The 25,256-nt window shown below is 46.5% G+C and overlaps 1 protein-coding gene across 12 annotated transcripts; it reads right to left on the reverse strand.

Moving 5' to 3' along the window:
* Positions 1–390: 390 nt before the first annotated feature.
* UBE3B (ubiquitin protein ligase E3B) lies at positions 391–25,214 on the reverse strand. 12 transcript variants are annotated; one of them, XM_040607765.1, is made up of 29 exons: positions 25,101–25,214; positions 24,121–24,203; positions 23,411–23,580; positions 23,198–23,318; positions 21,815–21,874; positions 21,322–21,426; positions 21,126–21,222; positions 20,526–20,611; positions 19,779–19,861; positions 18,745–18,850; positions 17,968–18,088; positions 17,155–17,332; positions 16,581–16,750; positions 14,831–14,998; positions 13,837–14,008; positions 12,950–13,068; positions 12,194–12,308; positions 11,691–11,790; positions 10,980–11,099; positions 10,464–10,640; positions 10,261–10,371; positions 9,527–9,664; positions 9,032–9,097; positions 6,582–6,640; positions 4,788–4,970; positions 4,262–4,373; positions 3,804–3,896; positions 3,257–3,320; positions 391–1,201 (listed from the first exon to the last, which is right to left on the reverse strand). In XM_040607765.1, the coding sequence occupies exons 3-29, from the start codon at positions 23,569–23,571 to the stop codon at positions 1,137–1,139; spliced, it is 3,150 nt and encodes a 1,049-aa protein (XP_040463699.1). In that variant the 5' UTR covers positions 23,572–23,580; positions 24,121–24,203; positions 25,101–25,214; the 3' UTR covers positions 391–1,136. The 12 variants fall into 12 exon arrangements, with proteins under 12 accessions (XP_040463699.1, XP_040463631.1, XP_040463649.1 ...); XM_040607697.1 differs by adding an exon at positions 24,289–24,444 and having other exon boundaries at positions 391–3,320; positions 25,101–25,205; XM_040607715.1 differs by adding an exon at positions 24,289–24,444 and having other exon boundaries at positions 391–3,320; positions 24,121–24,224; positions 25,101–25,205.
* Positions 25,215–25,256: the final 42 nt, after the last annotated feature.

Genomic DNA, 25,256 nt, shown 5'->3' on the forward strand with positions numbered 1-25,256 from the left:
CGCTTCGCCCAAGGAGCACCGATATTCTTGTGCAAATACCAACAACCAAAGGCACAGCAACGTGGAAGTCCAAGTAGCAACTCCCCAAGCATATTCCAAGATGCAAGAAGAAAACCTTCAAACAACTCTGCCAGGTCCCTTCAGGCTCAGAGACACTCACAGTGCCTGAAGGAGCTCGCCTCTCAGGGACAACTGGGCACAGGCACCAGGAACCAGCCTGGCCAAAGGGATTTCCCAAGGGACCAGCCCCCTCCATCCCCTGTGTTGCAGCCTCCTGGCAGAGGTACCGGTACCCCAAAGCTCTGCTTTTCCCTCTGCTGCACGCTCTGAGCAGAAGCATTACATCCAGCAATTTCCCTGCCCCTTGGGAAAGGAAGAAGAGACATCCAATCATCTTACTCATACCAGGTTTATTTTTTCTTTTCCCTGCATTTCTAATACAAGGGATGTAACCAAGGTCTCCACTGCAGCAAGTCTTCTATAGAAAAAATAGTCATTAATCTCCCATGGCAAACCGATCCCTGCCCTACAAAGAACACCCGTGCAGAATACAGCAGTGCAGGCAGGGACCGATACACGTTCGCAGCCTTCTGCTCAGGTAAAAATGTATTAAAGCCTCCCAGTCATACAGAAATCAGCTACTCAAGAGAAATTGCTGCACACACAGCCACCAGGGCGTTTATAGACAATCACGTTTTATACGCTAGCTACAAAATTGGATGTAGTGTCTCGTAGTGCAATATTTCCCGGTTTGGAGGGACCTAGCTAAGTCTGCATTAAGATCTTTTCTAGGAATTGTACTCCTGAGGAATGAAGGAAAAAAAAGGGGAGCAAAGATTTTATTTTGCTGCGTTCAACAATTCACTTCATAGAACAATCATTGTGCTCTATTTAGACACACTGTATTTCCCTAGAAGAAAAAATGAGATTGTGTGTGATATTTTAAACTATGACTGGTACAAGTCAGTGCCTAAACCTCTCCACTACACAGCCAACAACTGGTTAATGCTGAAATGTTCTAGGTAAAAAAAGAAATTAAAAAATTTAGTATCATTAATTTCTCTAGACTCATAGTCCAGCATCTTGGATCCTCTGAATGCAGATATTCCCATCCTCACTAACACTTCTGATCAATATTACTGAGTTGACACAGAAAAAGGATCCTGACATTGCTTTCCAGATGCATTTCCAGGCTTTGGTTCTAAAAAAAAAAAAATAAAAAGGGTTACTTCTCTGAAAACCAGCTGAAGCAAGACAGAAGAGAAAAAGGAAGCAAAGGCCATCTCTGTACTCTTGGCTGAATGGTGCCAAATATTTTCTGGTCTGTTTGAAATGTGCAATGTATCGTGGAGAGGGTCTAAGAGCCCAGGGAGCCTTCTCTCCATGGAGACCTGTGCTTGCTGAGCACACCTGGGGATGTGAATCCTCACGAGATGGACTGAGGCAAGCCAGAGGATGAGGTAGGGTACGGCAGCCTTGCACTCGAGCAGCTGCTGCGAGCTGACTTGTGCAGCAAGGCTCTGCAGCCAACCTGCCCGTAGGGCACAGAGGGGCCAGGGCGCAGGGCGAGGGTCGCCGCTGCCATGTCACGTAAGGAAGGGAAGTCCAGGGGAGATACTAGCAGCCTCTGCGGGAGCTTGTTTTATTAGTGAGCAGCAACAGAGCAAGGGGAGGAGATGCCCGGTTTTTAATCCTCTCCCGAACAGGAGAACATGCATGGCTTTCCTCTGTGCCAGAAACCCAGCAGGGACAGAGCAGCCCAGGAGACAGCAGGGTCTCCTCTCACCTGGGCTGAGGCAGGACCTGCAGCAGCACGAGGGAGCAAGGCTGGGAAGCTGCAGAGACACTTTGCAAATCACACTCTGGACTTCGTTAGAAATAGCAGGAAGGGTCCACACCTTCCCAACACACACATGTGCACCTCCCCCGCCCCTGCCTTTCAGAACAACCTGAAAAAGCTGCCTGCTACAGGCAAACATCAGCTGTTAAAAATATAAGGCTGGAGACAAAGCGACCAAAATAAATAGTTTGGCAACAAAGCAAATGTGGCTGTTACACAGAGGCCAAGTCCTGGTTTGAAACAGCACATCTCCCTAACAAAAGGGCCTGCAAGCAAAGTGAAAATTCTATCCAAGTAAGAGGAATTTTGCCAGCGGAGGTTTCCAGAGGCTCTCAGCAGCTCGACACATTCCCCTTCCAGAGATCACAGGAGGCACCTGCCCCACTTGAGCACTGTGCTGGGGGGTGAGGGCTGCTTGAGCTCTGCGCCAGCTCCTGTCCTCTGAAAACTAAATAAAATTAAACCTTTTCCGCTCCTGAGAAAAATCAGACAACCACCCCTTTCGTCCAAAGCACAGGCCCTGGCAAGAGCTTGGCAGAAGCACAGTTGGCTCAGCACACCGACCTCCTCCATGCCTGCTGCTCGAGCTCTTAACCTACAGCACTCTGAAACCTTCCTGAGAATGGCGGGGTCCATCTGCTTCCATTTAACCTGCTGCTTCTCAAGACTGGGCAAGTGGTTTATTCTCTGAGACAAATGCCAAGGCCTTGCAGAGAGCAAGGGCATCAGGAAGCCCCTGCGTGGTACCTGTCCTGAGTGAACGGTGCCCATTTCATGGCACATCCAACACCGCAGCCTCGTGCTCGTCTCCTCGTGGGCTCCGTCATCTTTCTGCCTTTGTGCAGCTTTCCCACAGACTGACTTCTACCCAGTAATAAACTGAACCATCTCCTGGGAAAGGAAAAAAAACCACTCCCACAGCAGCAGCTGCCCAGGCTGCACAGCCTGCTGGGGGGTATTACGGTCACTAATCTGACTGGCACTTTTAATGTTCCTTTTATGCTCCCCTGGGGTTTGCTTTTTAAAGACGATTTACGTGGGTGTCAAGTGAAGTGTATTGGGTCAGGCCCATCACCTCCTTCATCCTGGAGCAGTGCCCAAGAGCCAGCCCTGTCTAGCCCAGCAGCTCTTCCCTGTAAGCCTCTATTATCAGCTGCATCTCTCCAGCCCTCGAGTGAGCAGTCAGCTCCCGTGGAGCCAATCCACCCTCTGTGCACGAAGGCTTCCACCTCCAGCAGCAGTCAGCAGCTCTGAGAGCCCCCCATTGCGGAGTCCAGGGCCATGGCAACTAGGACAGCTCGAAACCAGTGTTCATGCTGATGGCGTAGCGCAGCTTCTCCCGCAGGATGCTCTTCTTGCTGTAGTTGGGAAGCTTGAGGAGGTTGAAACATGTAGAGGAGGTTGGGAGACGCCCACCTGGCTCTTTCTTGCGGATTGTGAAGAAGCCCCGTAGCACACTGCCCAGCGTGTCACCGGTGTCCTGGAAAAGGGCAGAAACACATCAGTTCTGCACTTCTCTGCTGTGCTGCTTCCAAGCGGGGTGCCTACACACAGGGCAGAGGCGCTAACACAAAACCCGTCTGCTGGGAACAGGGAGAGTCAAACCTCCAAGCCCTGTCCCCCACGACAGCTAGAAAGGAGCTCCTCTTGTAACTGCAACCACCATTACCCGGGCAGGGCCCCTTTCCAGGGTGCACAGGGAACAGGGTAGGGGGAACGGGACGCAGGGAGGTCCCCCAGAAAACCCCACAACCCTGGAGACGGGCAAAAAGAGCCCAAGTGCTGCTGTGTGTGGGCTTGTAGGTGCAGCCATATGCGTTACGATAAGGTTGTTTTCACCTTGCCCTGTAAAGCATCTATCTTTATGCCTTAAGAGGTTCCTGGTCAGACAGAGATGAGGAATCTGGCCAGGGAAGGAGGCCTGGCAGGGGATGCATAAGACACGAGCAAGCAGGGTGCCTACCTGATCATCAGAGACCTCCACGCAGCGGATGGAAAAAGGAGGCTTGAGGTAGGCAAAGCCCAAAAGCGGAGGCCTGGAGCAGCTGGTAACAAACTGAAAGAGTGACGGACAGTGAAAGACAGCAGCAGTGAGAGCAGCCTGGCTATATGAGACATGCAACTAACACAGTCACAGCAGACAGCTGCTCGGACTGGCATTTGAGTACCCCCCAGTACAATACTCCTGAGCTTTTGTGCACAGCTCTGCCAGCCTTTGAAAGCCGCCACCTATGCAAGCCTATTCACGGGGACACAAGAGCGTTTCTAGGAACTCTGCTTCCAGGGCTGCCCCTTTGCTGAGAAGCAGGGTGCAGACTTTAAGGTGTCAAGCATTCTGATACTCTGTTAGTGCAGAAAGCACTCGGCTAAGTGGCCCAACCCCCCCAGATTGTAAGGCTGGGCTGAAACGACTGCATTTACCTTGAGAAACATGGCTCTCTCCTCAGGGCTGAAGTCATTAGCTAGGATGTCCCACAGCCAGATGATGACCCGGTGACTCCCGTGGAAGCCCCCATAATACACCGTGTGTTTTCTGGGGAGAGAAATGTTGCAGCAGGCTTGTGTCCCACTGCAGCAGGAGGGTCACAGCTGCCAGCTGCCAAGCGCTGGAAGGATCAATACCTGCCATGAGTCGGGGTTCACTGCTACAGCAGACACTGCCAGTACTGAGCCCCTGCCAGTGCTTACTCGGTTAAAGGGAAGGGCAGAGAGAAATTCTGCTCTTAGGAACCAGTGGAAGAAAGGGCCCTTCCCTTTCGTTAGTACTCTGTCCAAGTTCGCTTTAAGGAGCATGTTCTTCAGCTCCATTCGTCTGCTCCTCAGTTTTCAATTAGGAGGAGCAGAAAGTTGTGAAAAAGTCAGTCTCCTGCAAACCTTCAAATAGCTCTGCAATGAAACGGCTTGGTTTGCTGAGCGAGGAGACCAGCAGACCAAGTTGCTCACTTACTTTAAGTCCTCAAGGTCAATCTCAGCGTTGTCACCGGAGATCAGCCGCTGCAACTCTGGTGCAGAAAACATACGAATCCATTCAGGCTTAATGATCGACCTGAATCCACTGATAAGCGCTGCTGTCTGACTCTTGATCTGCGTGTGCATCCGGAAGTGAGCCATGAGATGGATGTAGCTGATCCTGTGCGTGACAGGGAAGACAAGATGTCAGTGAGGGAGCTGGAACAGCGGGGGATACCCACCTCATCGGTGCAGGAACAAGGCTGGTGACCTGTCTCTTCAGCCCAAAATGGACTAGCACTGCCTGGAGATTCATTATACTTTCCCTTCCAGGGCCCTGTAAGAAGAGTTGTTCTACGAGGCTGTGCCCCCACCCGCCACCCCTGGGACTGTCTGCTCATTTCTTAGAGTTGCTTCTCAACCCAGGGACTAGCTGGTTAATGATCACTTCATCAACCTTGCCCAGACAGCAACTCAGAGGGGCGCATGCATCCAACTCCTCTTTAAAGGATGACATCCCCGTTCAAGGCACTCCTCTAGGTTTGAAAAAACCCAACTGTCTGGGCTCTGACGCCACCTGCACTGAAACCCGTGGCTGCAGAATCGATACACCGAATCAACGTGCCAAAAAACACTTAGGAGATTTCCACCTTCCTCCCAGGAGTATGGAAGAGGGGCACTGTTTATCAGAGGGAGGCACCATCAGGCTTCCTCTTCGCACCAACAGTCAAAACAACCCAGCTTGCTGATTCTTTCTTCATCAGCTCCTAGGCAGACACCACCACGATCACACTGGCTGGGTTTTCAGCTAGGTCACCTCGCTCCGCCATTAATAGACAGGACTCTTTCTAGACTGCTCCCTCCCAACTACCAATTTGTGTGCACATCTGCACAAAAGCTTCAAAGTTTCTGCTGTAAGCGAGTGGAGCAACATACAGGACTTTCAACTTTCTCCCTGAGCTGCCTTCTGACAAGCCAGAGAAAGATCCTTTCAAATGCAAACTCCCTGGTCAGAGCTCAGGAAGGGAAAAGACTGGGAACATCAGATTGCAGAGCACGACTAACAAAGACAAATCCTCAGGTAGGATCCAGCTTTCACTTGCCATTAAAGAGAACAACCCCCAGATTATCAGTTCAAACACATATCTGCTTAATAGATAAGCTATTTTATCCTGCTTTTATGATCACTGAAGGGTATAGAGAAGAAAAAAAAATATGAAGGGAACAAAAAGGTGGGTTTGGTTTTCAGGCTGTGGAGTTGACATTTACGATAACTATCTAAAAGCTGGTTATCTGTGAAAATAGCTACAGGGCTCAGTGTCTCCTCTGATTTCCTGCGTCTAAAGTACGACTGTCGACTACATTTGAATTCACCACTGTCTCTTCTGAAGAACAGTGCTTTATACAACTGCCACATGTTATCATTCTGAGAAGATCTGTCTGCTCCAAGGTGTCTTTGAGCATCTGTGCCCTCTATGTTCACGACTGTGTGCCTGAATTGCTTTGAATCCATCTGTCTGTATCTATCACCATCATTAAATCCTGCAGAATCTCACAGACTGTGTGCCTTTGACCTCAGAAGCGCTGTTTCAAGAAGTAAATTGTCAATTTTTATTTTGCAAATCAAATTTAATACAATTTCTGCCGATGAACTGTAACCAGTAAATTCTATTAAGATATTTATGTGCTCCTTCTACTCCAGTCTATCTCAATTCATTCCAGATGCAAGCCCAAGGAACTGGAATAAAGTATTTTGCAGTGGTGACCTTAAAAATCTAATTGCTATACTTACTTATTTTCATTGGTAACAGGAATGGTCTTCCCTCCAGGAACAAGTTCATGGCAAACAAGCTGAGGGAAGAAATGATTGTATTGCTAATTACTGCCTGGAACCACAATGGAAAGAAATGCCATGCTAAGCTGTTACCTCCCCATAAAACATTTATTTTTACAATAAAACAGTAGGATTTAAAATTTAAGTAATAATCCTGCTTCTGCCTTGAACCAGTTTCACTTAACTATTAACATAGTAATTGAACAGTAGGGAACTCTGACTCTCCCACCAGTGGAGCCAGCCCCTCTTCGAGGAAGCCTCCTCTCTAGTCTGATCCATCACTGCTGAACTGCACACAAATCAATTCAAAGAGCCTTGGGGGACTGTCACAATCCCAGGATCCAGAGGCTGAACAAGCTCAGAGCCTTCACGTAGCTCAGTGTAACAGTGCAATCCAAAGCTGTCTGCTCCACAGGTCTCATCGGGGGCCACCGGAGTGACAGAGCTCCCTGGAGTTCACTGTCCCTCAAGCTGGGCACTCAAGGCGTGAAGCAGAGAGCACTCAAAAAGTGAGACAGCTGAGAAGTATCTCCTCCCTGCCCTGCCAAGGCCTGGTGCTGAGCTGACAGCGCTGCTCTGAGAGAGCGGCAGGCACCCTCTAGGTGTTTGCCACAGCAGAAGAGTCACGACTCCTCTTGCACCAATGCTACGAGGCAGAAAGTCATCACTTGTGAAGAGTGGGCTCTGCGCTCCAGTTTTCAGGTGACTTCCAAGGTCAGAAGGGAGCCCAGCAGAGGGAATGAGCTCAGCTCCCCATGCCCAAAGAGAGCTGTACCTTGCAGGGACACACAAGTTCATTCAGGAACCACAGGGTTACCCCACCTGGCTGCTTCGGCATGGCCAAAGCACAAGACAGACCTGGTTTGTTTGGAAGCTTTGCATGCTGCAGCCTTCAATGTCTTACTGCTGGGCTGCTTCCTACCTTTATTTTTCAGGTGGAAAAACCCCTCAAAGCTGAAATTTCAGCAACCTTGAGGCAGCAATGAGGTGTTCGGTTCAGCCCACTGTGCAGCAGATGCAGCCTCTCACTGATTCAAAGCAGGGCTGGATCAGTACTCAGCTGTCTTCCCATCCACCCTCGCAGCTTGGCGGGTGCATTTACACTGCTATCGCTGCTATCAGACAATGCAAGCTAGGCCCAAACGAGCCATTTTAGGAATAAGAAACTGCAGCATGCAAAGCTCTCAAGGACAAGCTGCCCCAGATAAACACTCTGTGACTTAGTGGTCTCGGAGCTCTGAGCCACTGGATCTACACTACTAACAGTGCCCGGGCTTAGCACTAGCTGGAATCTCCCCACAGAATTTGCAGCAGCAACAGAGAGGGAAGGCATTTTTAATCTTATCTATCCATATTTTCCAGCTATGCACACATAGCATCACAGAACTCAGGGCTCAAGTGCAACCAAGTACCTTCAAGCCTTCATAAGGGACTGACAAACAGCCTTTTCCTCTCAAGGCCAAGAGACCTCCTGACACGCTTCAAGTTTCTCTGACAGAAACTGCTACGCTCGAAGAAAAGGAATTCCTCCCCACTCACACAGATTCTTCTTTTTAAAAAAAGAGGGAAACCGGTTATGCAGGGAAAGCAGAGAACAATGTTTCTCAACTAGAAAGGAAAAGAAAACCCCTGGCAATAGAAAAATTAAGGGTCAAGAAGGCAACCTTTTTCTGCGGAAAAAGCTGTTCCACAGCTAAATATTGAATGAAGTTAGAGAATCCTATGGCTGAGTTCAGAGAACCTCTGAAGCTGAGCCAGCCTTTCAGTGTGGGCTTTTTTTTTTTTTTTTGGTAAAATGAGAGCAGAGCTAAGTCCTGACCACAATCAAACACAAGGTCATTTACTATTCAGTCCCCTCAGGATTCTTGTTCAGATGGACTACACAGAGCATCCACCTGACATACTCAGAAACACAAGTAACAGAGTCAAAAGCACTCCATGCAGCATGAGCTTGGACAGACTGCCTGACTTTCAGATGCAAAAGACCAGGTCTCAGAAAGCTCAGCAGAGAATAAATAGCTGTCTTCTGCTGGCAAGTCAGACTGCAGGTGTATTTCTCTGCTCAAAGGACACTAATAAAAGCTACAGCACCTCTGCTCAGGAGTCAAATCTAGTTCTGCTGCCAATTGCTAATATTCACAAGCTGCCACTTCTGGCACCACAGCAGTGGCAATGATCCTCAGGATCCCTCCCAGTGCTTCAAAGGCTCTTCCTGGTAGCATCAGCCCGACAAGCAAGGCAGATACTCCCATGGCAGAGCAGCTAGGCTCTATCCAGGAGAAACAGGGACTGCCTGAGCCAGGGCTGTGGACTCTGTCAGTGCCCAGAATTCTGCTCGCCACCACCAAGCATGAAGAGGGTGTTTGGAACAAAGCAGATATAAGATCCAACACTGAATGAAAACCCACCTGACCCATCACATCTTCATCGTAGGACAATGTTAAGCCCAAGTCACTGATATCACCATCATACCGCTAAAGGAACAGAGAAAGGGAAAGAAGGTCAGTGTTCAGCAGCAGGAACAGCAGTTCTGTATTTCTGTATTACTCTAAGTAATTACTGTAAGTACACTAAGTGATCCTCAGCAGGCACCAGGCACCAAAGCATAACAAATACATGGCTTGCTCGAGGTTAATGGGGAGCCTGCACAAGAACTGAGGCTAAAACTTGAGATTTCCCCGATTCCCAGTTCCCGGGTTTACACCTTCAGACTCCTTTCTCATCCCTGCTTGCCCCAGTAAAAACAGAGGACAGCCACCTCTCGACTTGCTTCAGAAAACCCAGTTACTTTCAAGGTGTTTTTAAAGATGATCAGTACCCCAAAGGCATTTGCAAATCTAGTATTTCTAGCAGCAACCAGTGATAAGGGAGTTGAACAACAATAAGAAAAGTAATGCTCAAACCTTAATTGAAGTGAGATTTTTATAGAACTCTGAGTCCAAGGAGGGAAGTTCATCTACAGAGCTGTAGAAGACACTGTGGTGGTGCCCAAGTAGCTGACTCAAAAAGAAGGAAGCAAATGGTACATCCACAACTATTCCCTACAGACAACAAAAATGCATAGGTCAGGTCCCACCGCATACTTGTTATGTGCAGCATCTTTAGTTACCTACGAGGCCTGCAGGCAGATTACACGTTGTGGAACAAGTGCAAAGATGCAAGACATCGAAATCAGCTAAGAAAACCACATCCTTTAAAAACTGATTAATTAGTGGAGCAGGTGCAAAAAGACACCAGGGGAAACTCCATGTTTCCTTTGAAAGAACTACCTTACGTGGAGAGTGTCATTCCCTCCTCCATTTAGCCACATGTCCCTTTGTGTAAGGTATCAACAAATGGATACTTGTAAGGGGGTGACACCAAAATAACTATCCCAGCTAGTGTCCCTAGCACTGAGAAAAATAATCACAGTATATGCCAAGTTTTACTGCCAAGATTATTTTTAATACATGCCAGAAGAAGTGCCAGGCTGCTCCACCATCAGTATCTTTATACAAATAATTTTTTGAAACTCACCTCTTCAGTAATACCTCTGCAAGCATCTGGCTCTCAAAGGCAAGGGGCACCATCACAGAACTGCATCTGAATAGTACTGTACCAACAGTGACAACTGCCTAACACGATGCTTTTGGCTCACCTCATATACAGCCTTCCCAAGCATCTTCCCTACAAACTCGAAGAGCTGTAGGTAGTTCTCATGAATGTAGGATGTTGGGGATGGATACAGCCTCTCATCACCGCTGGTTGTCTGCACACAAAGAGAGATAACAGCACAGTGAGCCAGTCTGTTTCTGTCTGCAATGGGTCATCACGGTCAGCATCTGCAGACCTGTGTCATACCTTGAACAAGTTGAGGGCAGGGTCAAACACTTTTTTAATTATCTCTTCCAGAAACTCTTTGAAAACACCATCTTGGTCAATACCAGCCTCATCAACTCCCAGATCATTCACAAACTTCACTCTGATCACCCCTTTCATGGCATTCTGGGAAAGCTGCCGTAGCTGTTCATATCCATCCTGCACAGACCAGAAGAGCCAGAGGACAATCACACAGAGAGACATATAGAACATCCATGCAGGCATGCAGCAGAGACAGGAGACTGAAATCTGCATTAGTCATTGAATTTTGTCTTCAAAAAGACCAGCATTTTCCTAGCCAAACCTCCAGGTTTGGAGCAGTCTGAACTGAACTAAGGTCCAGCATTTTCCTGTAACATGACTTCATACAAAAGCAGACAGAACTGACACTGGGTCCCTCAACACCCACAGAGAAGGTAGAAACATATTCACACCCCATACTCTTATCAGGCCAAGTTACTGGCTTGCTGGTTGGCTTCTGCAAGCCAGGTCACTCACCTCCAGCATACGTGAGCGGCGGATAGTGATGTGTGTCACATGAGGTGATGCGGAGCTAGTTTCAACCAGCCCAAGCTTCTCCTTCTCCTTTGTAACCATGTTTCGGAAAAGCAGCACCCTCTTAAAAAAAAAAAACAAATATAAAAGCCTTCACCTACAAGGATCCTTATCCTCCAGTGCAGCGGGGCTGCCAGATGCTCCTGACACACACCCAGAACTAGCTCCTGGCTGTCCTGTTCCCATGTAGCCCCAATAATGTCACGGCCACCTACTCATTAGAAATAGTGGGATCTACCACCTTGTTCACCAGTGGAGCTGGGAAATACTTGAAGCTCTGCTTTGGGAGGGACAGGGTATTGACCATACTGAAAACAAAAGCACCTTTCCTATCACCACATAAAAATCTGTCATTTCTGCAGATTTGCTACCTGCAAAAAGACACTCCTCTTTTTTCTCCAAAGCCATGTCACACACTGCGGGATGACTCTATGCAGCTGCCCACACAAAATAAGCTCTTTCTCAGTGAGAGAAACCAAGACAGTTTAGAGGAAATATACTGGGGAGAGTGGAGGTGAAGGAGAGGACTTCTGTTCAACTGGCATTTCAATCACAAGCTCTGTCACAAAATGCTCAAGATGCATGTCCCTTCCATCCCATGCCACCCAGGTCACTGGCTTTTCAGCCTCCACCCTCTGCCCCTGTCCCACTCACGTTCTTGTGGGGAATGACGTGTGGGATGTACTGCAGGAGCAGCTGGGCTCGTTTCCTGTCCTTGTCCAGCTCCTGGAAGAGCACGCTGGGTTTGAGGTCCCTTTACAAAGAAAGGCACAGATTCAGAGATCCCTGAGAAATGCCCAAGTGTAGTAAATAGCTGGGGGTAGTAGAGAGAAGAAACTTGTAATGATTTCAAAAACAATTCAGGTGCTCAGGTGGATGCATCTAAGGCGGCCAGAAACACTCGAGCTGTTAGGTGCCGAGTCAGTTTTCAAAGCATCACCCTCCATGAGCAGCAGCTAACCCTTACATCAGAGAAGAGAAGCACAATAGGAGAGGTATCCTTAAATGCAAACACAGGGATCTGTTCTCACCTTGATCTCAGGGGTAGGATAAGAGTCACGCAGTTTAAAGTAAGGTATCCCAAACCCTAAGGGGAGCTGGTGCACTGGGACAAGCACACAGCTACACACGATCCTTGCCTTGAGCTGGATACTTACTTGCGTAACCAGTGATCCTCGGGAGCAAAACGCCTGCGGCAGTCCCTTTCATACAAGACCATAAGCCAGCCATGGACAGAATGAAACAGCTCCAGGGTCTCCCCTCTGGCATTCTCTGAACAAAAGGAACAAAGCAGCAATGTCCAGGCACCCTAGGTAACAGGAGTGTCCAAGAGCAACACGTTGATCATCTGTCTCACACTAATAAGGCAGGTGCATTTCTCCTAATCTCCACTGCCTTCAGAGGGAAGGAAGAGATTTTGTGCCTCCCAGAAGACAGACAGCGTCTTCTTTGATCAAAGTGAAAAAAACCTCTTAGCCACATCAAAGCCATCACAACAGAAATGGACTATCTCATCTAATTATGAGAACTGAGTTGCACCCAAATTATACCAGCATACAGATCAACACTAGACGTCTAGAGACTCTAGCAAGTCTGCTCTGCTTTGTCAAAACACTATATTATTCTTATCCAATACATGGCCCAGTCATGCTAAACTTAAGTCTTTGGCAAAAAACAACATGCCCATCATGTCTGTTACACAAATTCTTACTGGAAATAGAAAAGTGTGCTGTATGCGGTGCCAAGCACGACAGTAGCATCTGGACACCAAAAGACTGGGACATATTCTCATGCCATACCATGTAATATGTTTTTTTGTGCAAAGTAATAATTAGCAGAAGCTTCACATTCCAAAATTAATGTAATTTGTTGTTCTGAGGTTAACATCAGCTCAAGCTACTAAAAGCACTTACCTACAATTCCATCCCAGATCATCTTAAATACAAAGGAATTCAGAAAAGATGAGATGGTAACAAGCTCTTCCAGTTTGAATGAAATCTGCTCTTCATAGACTTCTATGTCATCAAGAATCCTATCAGAGAAAACAAATGCAAATGTGCAAGTGTAAATTTAATTCCCTTTTGAAATTTTCATAAAGGCGCATCATCCTTTAGCAGTAGCTCTTATTTCTATGACAACTGACACCCATGAGGATCTGAAGCCATAAACAACTAAACGTTATTTATTGATTTTGATTGATATCTGATCCTAACAGAAGACAGCATGAAAGCTCCAAGACACAAGCACAGCCAGTATTTTGTAGTTAAAAGGAACTATGTACTCATCCCCAGGAAAACTTTTTCATCATTCAAGCTAAGAAAACTGTCTCTACTGACCGGCAAGGGTAATTTTCCACCCCCTTCACATCCTTTGTGTTGTGTGAGTCTGAGCGAGACAGCAAAGGGCTTTTAAACAGAAGCACATAAGCGGGGGAGCTTTTTTGCAGCAGTATTATAACATTTTTCTTCAAAGCTTATCCGGACTCAAAGTGTTTAGTTTGGACTGACACAATCGTTGCCCGTAGGCAGGAGAAGAAACGTTTCTTTCCCCTCCCTAGCCAGTGCTGTAACATTTTCTTACCAGTTCAGCCAGCTGTATATTCCTGAAGCAGCACATGATTGAAGGGGAAAGTCCTTTTGAAGTCTTTTATTTCTCAGGACTATCCAAAAAGCTTGCTGCTTTACTCTGCCTAGCTATCGTTATGCAAAGGCAGCAATACCTTAACTATTCCTCTTGAAACTTAAGGAATGCAACAGCTTCACGGTACAAATCTAGACAGCACCCTCTGCTTGCTACCTACGTGATAAGGTGGCGGGAGCAGTCACAGAAGAGCATCAACATGGCCAGCAGCCTCTTGGATTCCTCTGTGTCATTATTCAAGCACTCCAAGAAGAGTTTTAACCCACCCTGTGGTCCCAGCTCACAGATAAAAGCCCATAATTTGGGCAACAGATCATCCAGGTAAGTGAGGCCTAGCAATGGAAAAATACAAAGCACACTCAGTAAAGCTTGCTCTGCCTGCTCATCCACGCAGGGTTAGAGAGACGAACATAACCTGGAGCCGAAAGATCCTTTTGCAAAGCAACACTTCACTTGAAGGGAAGTTAAGCGTCGCATTTGGCTCCCGAGCCTGTCTGCATTAAACAGGAGATGTATAATCACCAGGAAAGCAGAAAAAAGCTTTTAACGAGACATTAACTGTTTGCACATCTGAAGCTCTTTCCCACTAATTATTTTGCAGCTTTAGAAAAGAATTAATTCCCACGATCCAATCACCATTACAGCCATCTTAAGAGATGAGAACACAAAGAACAGGGTTGTACCTGTGGTCACCATTATAGCCACAAACAAAACACCCGAGGCTCTGGACTCATTTCTCTGCTCTAGCCACCAGACCAAAACAGTGCTTATCTCCTCCTCCATCCATTCCTAAGACAGGTAATTTGTTCTTGAGACGTATGAAAGCACTCAGTGTTTCCACCACATAAAGATTAATATTGCTAGGCTTCTCAAAAACACTGACTCAGTCTTAAGTTTGATACAGAGTAAGCAAGGTTTCATTATAGGAAAACTTGCTTCAATTTGTATTCTGGAGAGTTAATGCTTGATAAAGAAGTGATGAATGTTATTGATCAGATGTACAATTCAGGATGGAACAAGCCTTCCACCCAGCTAGTCAATAAACTGTTGTCAGTAATAAAACTACCAACAAGTCAACAGAATTTAATAAGAAAAATCTATTTTTCCCCCCCTCCACATTTCAAGTGATTGGAAAAGTACAGATGTGTCCTGACCTGTGAGTATCTGCAGGCGGATCTGCGTGAGCGTTGTGAGCGTGGTCTGGTACAGCACACAGATACTGCACACCTTCTGCACTTCTGCCGAGTCCACTCGCTTGCCTCCAACAGGCTTGAGAATGTTGCGGACAGATGCAGACTTCTGGAAAGCTCTCTTGAAAAGATCTGGTGACAGAGAAGCACAGAAGAAGTGCTATTCAAAACCATTTCTTATGCTCAGCCACTCAGCAGCCTTGCAAGAAAGTGGATTTTAGCAGACTGGGTCACTCCACAGACAGGAGGTTTTGGTGGACTTTTCTCAGCACAGCGCACAGCTGCTACCAATGCAAAAGCATAATGCAGTGGGGGTCTTAGCCTAGAAACTTCACCAGAACTTGCCATCAAATTTGCCAATGACACCGACCTCTGTGGTGCAGTCAACACACCGGAGGGAAGGGGTGACATCCAGAGAGACCTCAGCAGGCCTGAGAGCTGGGCCCGTGCAAAACTCACGAAGTTCAACAAGGCCAAGTGCAAAGTCCTGCACGTGGGTTAGGGCAATCCCAAACACAGATCCAGGCTTGGCAGAGAATGGATTGACAGTATCCCTGAGGATAAGGACTTGGGGGGGGCTGGTTGACAAGAAGCTCAACACAACCTGGCACTGTGCGTCTGCAGCCCAGAAAGCCAACCAAATCCTGGGTTGCTGCAAAAGCATGGCCACAAGTTTGAGGGAGGGGATTGTCCCCCTCTGCTCCGCTCTCGTGAGACCCCACCTGCAGGACTGCATCTAGCTCTAGGGCCAACAACATAAGAAGGACGTGGACCTATTAGAGAGAGGCCAGAGGAGGCCATGAAGATGATCTGAGGGTTGGAGCACCTCCTACGAGGACAGGCTGAGAGAGTTGGGGTTGTTCAGCCTGGTGAAGAGAGGGCTCCGGGGAGACCTCAGAGCACCTTCCAGTACCTAAAGGGGCTGACCAGAAAGCTAGAGAACGGCTTTTTACAAGGGTGTGTAGTGATAGGACAAGGGGGAATGGCTTTATACTGGAAGAAGGCAGATTTAGATCAGATATAAGGAAGAAATTCTTTACTGTGAGGGTGGTGGGACACTGGTACAGGGTGCCCAGCACAGCTGTGGGTGCCCCATCCCTGGCAGTGCCCAAGGCCAGGCTGGATGGGGCTGGGAGCAACCTGGGCTGGTGGAAGGTGTCCCTGCCCGTGGCAGGGGGGTGGAGTGAGATGGTCTTTAAGGCCCCTTCCAACCCAAACCATTCTAGGAATCTATGATTCTAACTGCAATAAGTAATGACCACAGGATCTAGTGCTACAAGCAGCAGCTAGAAAATAGCCAGATTACAACTATCTTATTCCAAATGCTCTTCTGCAGAATCACCATGCACCACAGGCCCAGGAGCCAGCTTCACCTTGCTTTTCACCTGCGAAGCTGGTCTCCCATCTTGCCTTGGGAAGTACTAAGTTATGTAGTAAGCACTTCAGCTACTTGAGAAACAATAAAAAGATCTGCTAAAATAAGCAAGTATTTTCAAAGCACAGAAGTAAGAGACTTGCCCCAGGTCACAGAGGCACCCTGAGCAGGAATTACAAATAGGAGAGATCATATCCCCACCTAAGCAGCAGCAGGCGCTGCAAGTAATTTCCACTTATGCTAAAAGCTTTGAGTAAAGTCAAAGCCCTGTGACTCTCAGAGAGACAAAGACACACGTGCACGCACACACACAAAATAAAGCAACCCTCCAGAACTGACTCTTCATAGGAAGGCTGTTCTGTGGGGAAACTGGCTGTGTTGGCAGCTGAGCTATTTCCTGATTCTCCAGCAATTTCTTGCTGAGCACATCACTGAAGAGGATGCGGATCATATGGACTCCCCAGAGATGCTGCAGTTGCTTTGTCAGCAGAGGCATGGACTCATTCAATCTGAAAGACAAGTCAGAGAGACATGTTAGAAGGCAGGCTGGAATAAAACACCAGACAGTGATACTTCAGTGCATCTAGCTCACAGTCAAAAATGGGAGTATGCACCCATCATACAGCTGGTCCTCACAGAAGAGATGACACACAGGTTCTATATCAGGTGTAGCAGCATGGCCACTATTTACCAGTCTAATTATACTAAATTAATTTTCTCATGTAATAGTCTGTATATGAATGTAACAGTTTATGCTGTATAGATAACCTGAAATACCCAAGAAATTTTTCTGAATAGAATCATGCTGTTCATCTCAAAACCTAAGATACACTGCAGCATTTAACAAAAAAAAAACAAAGAAAGAAAACCAAGAGGCTTAATCATCTGTCACCATAAGGTCCTCCTCACTTACCCATAATCCACAGTCTGTGAAAACCAGCCCAGAACAGGATGCCAGTGGGTGAGGTTGGATTTCTTTTGTGAAACGTACTTCTGGCAGTAGGAGAGCATGTGAATGAGCACACCCACAAAATGAGCTGTCTCCTCCTCAAGAACTTTATCATTCAAGGAGCCCAAGTACACAAGATTACCTGGTAGAATGACCAGCACAGCAAGACTTAAAAGAGGAACAGATGCTGCAGGACAGTGGTTACAGACATAATAGATTAAATAACTCACATTCTTTTTCAAATCCAGGAGAGGATTTCTGTGAAGAATGACTATTAGAGCTACCCTGCAGCAGCCATTTCCAGCACACACCAACCACTAAAGTGGCATGTCATTCTGGCTGCCTTCTCATCTGTACCTCACCAACACCTTCTACAAAGTACTATAAGCTACAGATGATCCATGGTTATTCCAGTGTTCCAACTGTTCCTCTTGTTACTATTACAGAAACGTGAACTTAATATTTTAGTAGCATGTCTATTTAGGGATGTTAGATTCAAGTCTGCTACGCTACAAGACTTTGAGTCCAAGTGAAAAGCTAGTGGAGATAATACTTCACAGTTTAGGCTTGATGACATGTATGCAAGAGCAAGTCTTTCCATTTGCAAGGGCCTTAAACCATGTATGCAATATCCCAAAATACATCTCAGTTATTATTTAGAAATACCTAAATAGGGATAAAAGAATTATGATATGGAGGCAGCTTGGACCCATGGAGAGAGATCTGACTTAAGACTCTCAAGCACAGCAAAAAAAAAAAAGTGTTACAGGCACTCACCTAACAAACAAAGAGTGTGACTTCCTTCTAAGCACACGCAGACATCTCGGCATTGTGCTTCATGACTTAAAAATAGGATGAACTTGCGGAAAAGATCATGAGATTCTATCACTGCCAGACGCTGAAAAACAGAATTTAACTGTCAGTGAGGCTGAGAAGCGCCACACAGAACAACCACACCTGACCTGCTTTCAGCAGTTTGGACTATCTTTTCTTCCTAAATAAAGCAGCAAGCTGAGACTGCTGCGCTGAAGAGAACAAGTGTTTGACGTGAAGCTGTTCCAGGAAATAAAAAACCTTGCAGGTGAATAGGCCATGAGCTGCAGACAGACCTTTGCAATTGCCTGTCTGCAAGAACACAGAATGTCCATTTGGCACAAAACTTGCCTGTCTGTATCAAGCTACACAGAGGAGCAGTCACATTAAATTGGATTAGTGGACAGCCTACTAATTAGCATCACAGATCCTCTGCCACACAACAGACCGATTTTTGCTTTTGTTCTGTCTATGGTTACAGAAATGAAAGAACAATAACATGCAAAAATATTTTATTTGTTTATTTTAGGGCAGTTCAGCCCATCATCCCACTGGTGTTAATAACTTCTGTGGTATTAGAAAGCCAGAGTATCTGGAGGATGTAAGGATCAAACGCTTCCACAACAGAGAGTTGAAACTAGCAGAGAGAGAAATGCCAACACTCCGTTCCAAGAGCTGATAAAATGGAATAACAAGGGGCCTTATGTGTGATATCCTGTGGACTTTTGGGTACTCACTTACCTCAGGTGTTAGAGTAGTAAGATGAGTCATTATAGCAGGCACAGACATAATGTGGATCAGAAACGACCTCAACAGATTGTCCGAAAACTGTGCGGCAATCACAGGGCTACAGAGAGACAGATACTTCAGTGCAAGTAACCTGACCTAGCAAAGTAAGATGCAGTCTTTAATCGAACCGTTCAGAACTGGTTGCTGATTCTACCCTCATCAAGGGGCATCACTGGAAAAAGAACATTCACTTACGCTTCTGTTATCACAGCAAGTTCACAAAATTGCTTAGCACTCAAAGGAATACACAGCACATCCGTACCACCCAGAGCACTCTAAGGGTTACACAGTTCGTCTAAGTTCCCCTTCTCCTTGCTGCTGTAAAATCAGCAATTAAATAGTTTTCCTTAAGAAATTAGGCGATGCATACAAGGACATCCACTGCTACTCTACTGAATGTCATAACTTCACCATCCCAGCAGTGACACTACAGAAGGGAAGCGGCACACAATTAACCACTGAAGTCTTAACAGAATGCTCATTTGTGGCTGCAGATTTCCAAAGTGAAAGAGACATCAGCTCTGCAAAGATAAGGTCAGGACAATGGCATACTTCTCTTATTTTTAAGAGAACAGACTGAACCATCAGAAAGACCAGCAACCAGCTCTTGTTTCAGGGACCAACTTTGCCCCTGCAAACTGAGTGACAGGTCCAGCTGCATCAGCAGCTCATTGTGAAGAGGCACAACCATACTTACTTAGGGAATGCCAGTCCCTTCTGATGGCTCAACAGAAAGACATATCGATCTCGTACTCTGAACTGAATTGCACTCCAAAGTCTAGGCTCATACGAATACTAATTACTGACTTGAGAGCATTCTGATCTGAAAAAGGATGGCAGGAAAGCGAGCTATTTGCCTAAAGCAGCTTCTTTCACCAACGATACCCTTAATGGCACAAAGAGACTGGCAGAATGAGAAGCCTTCAAAAAACACAATAAATACAACTTTGGCTGCCTATCATCCCAAGCAGCTCTGGCTGCCTTACCGCAATGCAAGAGAGAAGATGGCAGTTAAAGAGCCTTTGGACAAGGAAGGTCTGGATCTTGCCAAGCCATTAGTTAGCAAAATCTGGAATAAAAAAAAAGAAAAAACAAGACCTCCTGCAGTACTCAAAGAATTACGATTACTCTTGAAAGACGTTAAGTTTATTTTCAGAGCAGAGAAAAAGAATGCCAAAGCAACCTAAAAACAAGTTACTACAAGTAATTTGGCAGAACCAGAAGGGCTTCACGTTAACAATGGCATAACAGAGAAACTGCAATCAAATCAGACACTCTGCAATACTTACTTCTCCAGAACCTGTACCCAGAGGGTTCCCAGGCCTTTTAAAATTAACAGGCAAGGCTCATAGCTGCTCAGTAATATAATTCTCATTTAAAAGAATAAGAAAAATTACATCAGTTCCTTTCCCCAACAGAACAGTAAACAAACCAAATCCATACAATATGTCAGTAACAGAGTTTGGAAGAAATAGTCAAGACACTTTCCTGCCCATCTCATTATGAGATGGTTAAGTAGGATTTAGATCCAGCAGTAGCGACAAAAAGGAGACCGTGTATTTGGTCTTAGGTGGGGAGACTCTGCTTTATTGCCTTGAAGAAAAGTATGACCATACACAAATCACCAGTGTTCCACAACCAGCTTCTACCTGACACACCGCCACAGAGATCATAAAAGCTTCCTCAGAACAGGGACCACAGCACAGACATAACTGTATCGGCCTGAGACTGACCTGCAGCACAGAATAAAATCCCTTCTGATTTAGATGTCCCATGATGTTTGCACAGATGTGGTTCACGGCAGGCCTCAGGGTTTCACCTTCCGGGTTAAAACACTGATGTTACTAAAACAGCATCACAGCTTCACTCTTCGCTTCCTTACACACTATAAAACAGTTTATCAGTTCATAAGCCCTTCCTGCACAAAGTCCTCACCCTTATATGCAAAACCACCATTTTAGCAGCATTTAACGTCAAGTCTTGTTTAAGGTACGAGTCTCATTTCCTTACGATGCTCGTCTACCTTCTCTATGTGTATTTCCTACAAAACCCCAGAGCTAAAAGCGTATTCCATTACCCTCTGAACACTTCTTGTGTGTGGGATTTTGAAGCATTAGAAGAATGTTGTAACAACTGTTGCTGTTCCAAGGGAAACAGCCCGTCTAATCTCAGTGGAATCCTTGTTGTCCATTCTATGCTTTGTGCAAGCACAGAAACATAGTGAACCTTTGTGGCAAGCGTGGGGAGAAGACAAGGTGCAGAAACAGCATTCCATGGATTTTAATAGCAAGTCCTGAATCAGTGGCTTAAAGTATTAAATTGGATGCACCAACCTTTTCCCCGAAGGATTTTCCACGTAGAAGTGTCTGTGAAGGTGACAAGCATTGTGAGATGCAAATTGACCAGTCTGGAGTCTTGTAGGATGTCAGGCTGTGATAACAAACACCAGTGTTAATAAATAAATTAGCTTTGTGCAAACTACAGAACTGTAAATGCAGGGAGACAAAAGACCAAGAAAATGTTCCTTACCTTAAGCTGCTTGAGAAATTCACAGCAAAACCACAAAATGTCTTTGATCTGTTTGATCCATAAGAGCGTAAGATCCTTGGAGAGTGCCAGTGACACATACCACACCTGAGGAAGGCAGGATACAAACAGGAGCAGCATTAGCTTTTGTGCTACAGATTGGCAGAACACATTACCAGGAAGTTTTTGACAAAACAACCTCCTCAGTGTCCTACTGAACCCAGCAGTTATTTCTCTCCCCAGAATTATTCACTGGTCAAAGTGTACCACCCACCACAGAAAGAAGTTGCCCTTTAACTCCTATAGCTGTATACAAAGTAAAAATATTAGAGGAATACTAAAGAACTTGTCCAAACTTCCACCGTGGAGTATCAGCAGTGTTCAGGGGCTTTTGAAAGCTAAAAATTCAAATATCGCCAACCTAAATCCCCGCACATAGAATTGAAAAAACAAAATAACCCTCCCACCCCCAAACAAAAAAACACATCGTGCTGACCTTGGGCTCATTCTCAACATCCATACTATTAAGAATACAACGGCACAGCTTTTCAAATCTCTGGGAAAAATAAAGAAAAAAGAAAAAAAAGGCGGCATTAGTTCTAACTCCAGGAAGGGCTATTCTGGAAAAGCACTAGGAACAGCTCAGCAGAGGGAGCAAAATATCTCAACAACAAATGCTCCAAACACATTCTCTACAGACAGTGCCGATGGCTCCTTCCCCGAGAGTGCACCTACACATCAGGCTACAGCTGTGCAGAAGAGTCTCCTTCTTGAACAGAGTTTTCATCAACAAGAAGAATTTCTGCCTTCCCTGCTGAACTGCCTCCCTCAATAGCATGGGCTGAAGCCAGGAAAAGCACCTTCCTGTTAGGGTTCAGCTAGAACAGCTTAAAGCTAATGAGTGCAGCGGTGTGCTTCAAATTCCTGACCATCACGGCTCTCAGCAGAACTCAGTGATCACATCCACAACTCCTTAATTATTCTTTCAGTCCAGTTGTATTCGCCACATGCCTGCAAGTTATAAAGCCATTCTGAGCTACAGAATTGGCTTCTGTGGTTATGCTGAGAGCAGTGTCCAGAAATAGAGTGGAAACGAGCACAGTCTAGTCCTCTGCCCAGCAAAGGACTGACTCGCTGCTGGAAGGGGAAGAGGAAGTAGAACAGATCTATTTCAGCAATGCACCCAATTACTCTAATGCTTCAAACGGATGCCAGGCACTTGAGAAGTTTATATGTAATAATCACCTTTTTTTTTTTTTTGATGCTGTACATACAGAATACTGCATTTGCAGCACTTGCACCATCATCAACAGGAGTTCAATGGAACAGAGATTAATAAAAACAAAAAAGTCACCCACTGCTGCTGCAATTTTAAATACAGCCTTTCATTTTCTAATTGTTTTCCTTACAATTAGCCCCGAGTTTCCTGGGGCAAATATCATCATCCATAGACACTACAGCAAAGGGCTTCACTCTGAAGCCACACATTCAGGGCACGGTCAGAAAAGCAGCTGCAATACAAACAGCCTGCATGCTACACTGTGCCAGAACAGCTCTTTGTGAGTCTGCCACAATGTACCTGTCTGGGGAACCGAGGCAGCTGACAAAATCTGCTCAGTTACTGAAGTTGGCACGGTCACCAGGAAAAGCATTCATTAAACTACACCCTGAATATGGAACTGCTACTAAAAAATTCAAGGGTTCTTCTATTTCATTCCTACAGGCAGATCTCTCCAAGGACTAGGAGACAGAGATCACATTTCTGAAGCCAAAATTTATCACAGGAACCTACATGATCACTAGATACCTAATTAAACATATTTAACATGTCTAAATATGTCCTCAGAAGAAGAAAAGCACGTCAGAGTAGCAACCTTACCTCTTTGTCCTCTTTATGATTAAATACAAACAGCAGTTTCCTAGCAATTCTGAAGATAGAAAGAGCACTTCTTTTACTTGAACCAGATTCATTTGCCCCAAAGAAATCCTCTACTTCTCTCCTACCAAAGTGGGAAAAACAAGCACTGGTAGTTAAAAATCAAGCACACCTCTCCAGATAAGAGCAAAGCACAGCAGGTAGAATTTCACACACCTTATCTCCCTCTGCAGGCGGCATCGACAGAGAAATCTCCTGATCAAAGCTTGGATCTGGACTGCAGCACGCTCCCTCTCCTTCAGCTCCCTCCGCTCCTCCCGAGCCTGCCGTGCTTTGTCAAGGAACTGGGCTTTGGAGGACTGGCTCGCACTGAACATTTTTATAACCTACCAAAAGACCAACTTAAGGAAACAAAGAATCGTTGCAGGAAACACCTGGAAAACTAGGAGCACAGTGGACAAAACACACAGGCAAGCGTAATTCTTTATATTACTTCTGAACCATCTACTGCATCCAAGATTTAAGTAGGGGAAGTGGAACACCCGAAAACATAGGAAGAAGCGTGTGTAAAATACAGCCTAGGCAAAGGCAAAGTTACCTGTCAATGGGACCACAATAAGAACACACAAATACCGATACCATTTCAGCAAAGCTTACAACCTAATATGGGCAGATTTTAAGAGAAAAAAAATATCAAAAAAAATCAGTGTGTTGTCATTGTGTTCCACTCCTTGTACTCCAACTCCTCTTTCCAGTCTTCATTATTTTCATTTTCTTGTTTACAGATAACATACAAGAACAATTCTATAGGCAAGGATACAAGGGAAAGGGCACAAGGGATGCTCAGAAGCTAATATATTGCCACTTAACAAGACAAAATGCAGAGAGTCAACAAAAGCTTTATAAATACTTGACAATGAACTTACCTGAGGGCTTACTTCTTCAAAAGAAGCATATGATAATCATTTATACACAAACATGATCCTCATCCACTGGCTTTGGGCAGCTCCTGCACAGATAAGCACATTACCTACAGATGATTTGAGGATTTAGTCTTTACCTCTGCAGTTCTAAGCCATTTTGGTGAGACTTACCTCTCACTATACCCTCAAGAAAATGTTAAATCAGAAAAGCTTCAGGCAAGGACAAGTGGCACCATCACTCAGTTGTGATCACTGGCACAGGTAGCTCCTCGCACTTCAGAGTGGAGAAGAAATAATTTGATAGGTGCCAAATACAGATATTAAGGCCTGTAGGCACAGGACAAGGGGCAAGGGTTTTAAACTAAAAAAGAGGGCAGATTTAGATTAGATATAAGGAAGAAATTCTTTACTGTGAGGTTGGTGGGACACTGGCACAGGCTGCCCAGCGCAGCTGTGGGTGCCCCATCCCTGGCAGTGCTCAGGGCCAGGCTGGACGGGGCTGGGAGCAACCTGGGCTGGTGGAAGGTGTCCCTGCCCGTGGCGGGGGGGTGGAACTAGATGAGCTTTAAGGTGCCCTCCCACCCATTCTATGATTCTCTGGAAAGCAAAGGCCAGCCTCAAGCATGCCAGGGACCTCAACACCGCCAAGACCTGAACAGCTGCCACCCCAGAGCGAGTGTTTCCCACCTCCCCAGAGGGCAGGACCCATGAGCCACCCCCACAGCGCCAGAACCGGCCTCCAACACTTCGGGACCTGTCGCAGGTGGTAGCAAAGCGGCCACCAGAGCCCCCCCTCGGCCCCACACACCCACCCCACAGCCCTCGCAGGCCCAAAGCGCCTGCCGCGCAGCCCCCCCCGCCGGGCCCCAGGCGCCTGCCCCCTCTCCCCACAGCCCCCTCACCCTCGGACCGAGGCATGGCCGGGCCCGGCAGCCCCGGCGCAGCTCCGAGGCCCGCAGCCCCGTTGCCCGGCAGCCTCGTACCCCGTGTCCGCGCTCAGGGTCCGGCCGGCAACCCGCGCTGCCGCTGCCGTTCCGCCCGACGGCTCCACTCGGCTCGGCACAGCCCGAGCAGCCGCCTCAGGGCCCGCTGCTGCCTGGCCGGGCCGCGCTGCACTCCCCCTCCGCGCTGGGCCCGGC

This window comes from Falco naumanni, chromosome 1, assembly GCF_017639655.2.
Source record: "Falco naumanni isolate bFalNau1 chromosome 1, bFalNau1.pat, whole genome shotgun sequence".
NCBI lineage: Eukaryota > Metazoa > Chordata > Aves > Falconiformes > Falconidae > Falco > Falco naumanni.